Genomic DNA, 5,542 nt, shown 5'->3' with positions numbered 1-5,542 from the left:
TCCATTTGCTTCCTTTGTAAAACATAAATTTTGATTTAACAAACTAGCCTTGACCCTGCAGCCCTGCTCCTGCAGTCAGTGTTATCACATGAAGACTCCAGAACTGATCACATGAAGGAAATCCAAAGTGTTTTTCATGCCACACTCATGTTTAATGCTTTGGTTTGCTGTGTGCTATTTCATCTCTCAAAACTTCCTTGCCCTACTGCTTATCATTCTTATGTAGTGGTTTATTTGGTCATGTACTCTCATAATGCCTGTAAGAGACAACTACATAATTGTGTTATGTTAAACATCTTCCCTCTCTTTTCTTTCTTCTGTATTACAATTTTTATTAGAATTCCAGTCCTATTAATGTAGGAAGGATATGTACTTAATATGTGAATGCGCACTACCAGAGTTGAAAATACACCAAATTCTGTTCAGATATAGTACTTGCTAAAGTGGGGATGGCTTCTGTCAAGGAGAACTCCTTAAGCCCTGAACGGCTTGCTGCCTTCTACCCAGGTTTAGCAGGGTCCTGCTCCAGTTCAGCACAAGAGCTCTATGCTTTCACTCAAGTGAGATTTCAGGGGCACGAGCTGAGAGCTGGGACGGCTCTGCCCACAGACTCTGCTCGTTGAGGCTTTGTCGAGACTGCTGCGTGCCCAGGTGTGCGCGGAGCTCTGCCCAGGTGTGGCGGAGCTCTGCCCAGGTGTGCGCGGGGCTCTGCCCAGGTGTGCGGGAGCCTGCCCAGGTGTGGCGGAGCCGCTGCCCAGGTGTGGGGGGCGCTGCCCAGGTGTGCGCGGGGCTCTGCCCAGGTGTGCGCGGGGCTGCTGCCCAGGTGTGCGCGGGGCTCTGCCCAGGTGTGCGAGGGGCTGCTGTCCAGGTGTGCGCGGGGCCGCTGCCCAGGTGTGCGAGGGGCCGCTGTCCAGGTGTGCGCGGGGCTCTGCCCAGGTGTGCGCGGAGCCGGCGCGCACGGAGCCAGCCCAGGCTGCATCGACGGCTGCCAACCAACCGGGAAGGACGATCCAGCTGAAGTCTTTGTGATGCATTTAAAAACTGAGATATTGTCGTCCGTTTTTTTAAAAAATATTAAGGATGAAGCCTAATTAATACTAATTTTTAATCAGTTTATTTGGGACATTTTCCCGCAGAAAGGGGCGGATTTCGGGCCCGGCAGGCAGGGCCGGCCTCTGTGGGGAGCGGCGCCCTCTGTGGGCCGCAGCGGGGCAGGACCGAGCCCGAGCGGTGCAAGGGTTCCGACACGGGTGGGTTGGCTGCGTGCCCATTGGAACGGCTTGGCGCTGGGACAAATCCCGCGCCCCAGCACACCAGGGATCTGTGCGGAACACGCGGGCCGCGCCAGCGCCCGGCGAGGACGGCGGGCTTCACTTGTACTGTCTGTGGTCCCCTCCTGGCAGTGCTCACAGCAGCGCTGAGAGTATTGCCCTGGGGAGCAGCTGCGCCACAAAGGGACAGGACGGGACAGCACAGCTCAGCCCAGGGAGTTTTGGGGTGCGAACCATTCCTACTGAGCGCTCCGGTCAAATCCATCCGCTCCCAAACGGAGCCAGCAGGGGGCGCCCCCACCGCCCCGGGTAAGAGCCCCTGCGGGTGGGGAGCGGAAGGGCTGGGCTAGCATCACGTGACCGGGACGCGGAAGTGCCTGCAGGAAGGGGGGCAGCTGCTTCCGGTGCGGGCCGGGGTGGGCGCGGGTAGGGCCGGGCCGGGGCCACACCGACGGCGCCCCGCTATGAGAGAGACGCCGCGACCCGCAGGTGAGACGCTGCTGCTCGTGGACCCCGGGTGGCCGTGCTGCCGCTGGCCCCGGTCCGCGGGTCTGCGCTGGGGCGGGGCGGCGCGGCGCGCGAGGCCTTCCCGCGCCCCGCGGCCGCAGGTCCCGCGCTCTCTCGGGCCGGGTCGGTGTCCCCGGTGCGACCGGGACCGGGATCCGCTCCTGCCGGAGCCTACTGGCGGGTCCGCGCGGCCGCGGGAGGCGCTGCGGCCTGTCTGGTCCCGCGGCCGGAGCGGCTCCCCCCGGGCCCCTGCGGCGCGGCCGCGGCAGCATCGCGGGGCCGCTGGGAGGGTGAGAGATCAAGGTCTGCGGGCCTGCGCGTGGAGAGGGCAAGGAGCTCGCTGCTGGCACTTGTTAGGACTAATGGGATCCTAAAGCAAATTAAATATGACTTGTATGTTCTACTCAATGCTCCAACATGGAGATTGTTTTTTAAATTGTTATTAATTGAAGTAGAAAGACTTTGTTCTGTATGAGTTTGGAGTAAAACTGCAAAACAAAACAGATTGTAGAAGGAGGGAGTGAAACTCCTTTTGAAAACCAGTTTGCTTGACTTGTATGGCTTTTCTAATTGAAAATATTTCGCTTACATTTTGTCTGCATGACAACTTAAAATACAAAAAAGTCTGCTGTCATCTGGAAATGTTTTTGTGGTCACATGCTGACTCCCTGCTGAATGATGGCAGTTTAGATTATCAGTAGTGGTATATGAATTCTGCAGGCATCTGTTTTTAAACTTAAGTTGAACATTTTCTGAAGGCTTATTTTTTTACAGGCAAATATTGAAAAATAGAATCTTAAATCTGAGAATATTCTGAAGGGGGGTAAGGAACTGCATCTGTATAAGAAAATTGGATTGTTTCAAAAAATGGATTTAATATACACAAGGTATAACATAATTTGAAATATTTAAATAATTATGTCAAATTATTTTAAAACAAAGTGGTAAGAAAAATTAACAATTGAACTGGCAGGTGCAGTATTCCATTGCTCACTGGAAAAGTATTGGTAGCTGATTCAGTTCTGAAGAGGATTGGTGGTTTGAGGAAAAGAGCTTGAGGAGTACTGAAGACTGTAAATTAAAAGGTGGTCTTCTGAAATTATGTAGGTGGCAACTTCATGGACCTTGACCGCTGAAACCACTTGCTGCTCCATGGCTCTTCAATCCCATAGCACTCAATTTACACATTATCAAATAGAAAAATTGCACAAGTTTAACTTACTCAAGCAGTTAGCATTGGTTTTTCATAGTGGCATTTAAACTTCTGCCATTTCAAATTACAATAATGTGCAAATTTATCTCAAGTTCAATTTAAAATTTCAAGCATGCATTTGAAAAAGTTGTATTACTGCTAAAAGGGCTGTTAATCTTTTTGTAAGATATCTGGGTTATGTGAGAATACACATGTGAAAATCTGGGAGCTCTTAGCTGAGATTCTGTCATGTAATTACTATGTTGTTACAAATACACAAGGAACAAGCAGGAAAAGTTCTGTGTGGCAAAGGTATCAATTTCTTGATTGACCTTTTAAATTCTGTATGATTTCTCTAAAAGGAACATTATAATCCTACCCCTAACCCAAATATCTCAATAAGCTTGGAATTAAAAACTGTACAAGCTGTTGCTGTTCCACCTTTCAGTTAGTGAAACAATGGGGAAATACATGAGAAGGGTCATAAACCTTACTCTTAGTGAGGTTCTGCCTGTGCTTCCAGTGTCATCCTGTGAGTTGATACGGTTGCTTTTGAAAAATTAAATGAAATATTTCATGTGTAAAATCAGTGTTTGTTGGGTGACAAATGAGATGATTTTGTTGGCATTTGAAATATAAAACCTTTCATATGCTGTGAGACATCCTGGAGTTAGAACTCTGCTGTATATAACGGTTTCATTAGCCTAAACTCATGTTTGAAATGCTTAGTCTATCCCAGCTGGATAGTTTGCTGTTTGTAGCTCCTGGTGTAGTTGGTGAGTCCTCTTGAAGAGGAGAAACAGAGCAAAATATTCTAGCATAGCAATTTATGGCCTTAGTACAGCTTTCAGAAGAGAGAAGTGAGATGACTTGAGAGAATAAATCAGTGGCGAAAGGTTGAGTTCCATGTGAGTCTGTTAAGAAAAAAGAATAAAAATGTAGAAGAAAATGGAAAGGTCAATACTTGACCAAGGAGAATTTCTAATTTTATTTCTTATTTTTATTTTATATTTTCTTCTTACAGCACAACACTAAATTTGTAATGAAATGGAGTCTGGGTCAAGCTCCTTTCGAGTGGAATTTCCAGATTTTTCTAGCACCATTTTGCAGAAGTTAAACCAACAGCGCCAGCAAGGACAGTTATGTGATGTGTCCATTGTGGTTCAGGGCCATCTGTTCAGAGCCCATAAAGCTGTTCTTGCAGCTAGCTCACCTTATTTCTGTGATCAGGTTCTCCTGAAAAACAGCAGGCGAATAGTCCTGCCTGATGTGATGAATCCCAGAGTATTTGAAAACATTCTTCTGTCTACCTATACAGGCCGGCTGGTAATGCCTGCACCAGAAATTGTTAGTTATCTGACAGCAGCAAGTTTCCTTCAGATGTGGCACGTAGTGGATAAGTGCACAGAAGTGCTTGAGGGAAACCCAACAGTTCTGTGTCAGAAGATGAATCATGGCAGTGACCATCAGTCCCCAAGCAGTAGTAGCTACAATGGCCTTGTTGAAACCTTTGAACTTGGCTCTGGAGGACAGACAGAATTCCACAAAGTGCAGGAACTAAGAGACGGTGAAAACGAAGAAGAGAGCTCTAAAGATGAACTGTCATGTCAGCTGACAGAACATGAGTACCTTCCCAGTAATTCTTCAACAGAACATGATAGACTTAGCACTGGAATGACCAGTCAGGATGGGGAAGAGGGAACTAGTGACAGTGCAGAGTACCAGTATAGCAGACCAATGTATAGCAAACCCAGTATCATGTCTCACAAGCGGTGGATCCATGTGAAACCAGAAAGGTTTGAACAAGACTGTGAAGGCGTTGATAACCCTTATGATGAACACCAAGTTTCTGAATCCATGAATACCATCCAGGCAGATCACTCCATCCAGTCTTCAGGTGTTGAAGATTTTCACATAGCTGACAAAAAGATGGAAGCAGAATTTGATGAACAGGCAGATGAAAGTAATTATGATGAACAAGTTGACTTCTATGGCTCATCTATGGAAGAATTTTCCGGTGAAAGGGCAGATGGAAATTTAAGTGCTCACAGACAGGATCTTATGATGGCAGCAGGCTATGGTGAAAGCATTGATATGGCTGCTGGGATTAAAGAAGAAACGTCTCTCACTGGATTCTCCCACGCTGATAAGCTCTATCCTTGTCAGTGTGGAAAAAGCTTTACACACAAAAGTCAGAGAGATCGGCATATGAGTATGCACCTTGGTCTTCGACCTTATGGCTGTGGTGTCTGTGGTAAGAAATTCAAAATGAAACACCATCTTGTAGGCCATATGAAAATTCATACAGGCATAAAACCGTATGAGTGTAACATCTGTGGGAAAAGATTTATGTGGCGGGACAGTTTTCATCGGCATGTGACCTCTTGTACCAAGTCCTATCAGGCTTCTAAAGCTGAGCAGAGTACTACTGAGATGAACTAAGACATTAGTGCTTGCGTTTGTTTAGTAGAGTAAGAAAAATAAACTAATTATGCAAATAATGTCTGGTACTTGCTATTGTATGTTCTCAAAACAAAAGTTTTAATAAGTATGCTGGTATAAACACATGAAA

At 47.1% G+C, this 5,542-nt stretch overlaps 1 protein-coding gene across 1 annotated transcript; it reads left to right on the top strand.

Moving 5' to 3' along the window:
- Positions 1 to 1,634: 1,634 nt before the first annotated feature.
- ZBTB43 (zinc finger and BTB domain containing 43) lies at positions 1,635 to 5,542 on the top strand. Its single transcript, XM_064727809.1, has 2 exons — positions 1,635 to 1,760; positions 3,995 to 5,542. The coding sequence occupies exon 2, from the start codon at positions 4,018 to 4,020 to the stop codon at positions 5,410 to 5,412; it is 1,395 nt and encodes a 464-aa protein (XP_064583879.1). The 5' UTR covers positions 1,635 to 1,760; positions 3,995 to 4,017; the 3' UTR covers positions 5,413 to 5,542.

Source organism: Zonotrichia leucophrys, chromosome 17 (genome assembly GCF_028769735.1).
Source record: "Zonotrichia leucophrys gambelii isolate GWCS_2022_RI chromosome 17, RI_Zleu_2.0, whole genome shotgun sequence".
NCBI classification, from domain to species: domain Eukaryota; kingdom Metazoa; phylum Chordata; class Aves; order Passeriformes; family Passerellidae; genus Zonotrichia; species Zonotrichia leucophrys.
The sequence above is the reverse complement of the archived record's forward strand: the minus strand, read 5'-3'. Positions and strand labels throughout refer to the sequence as shown.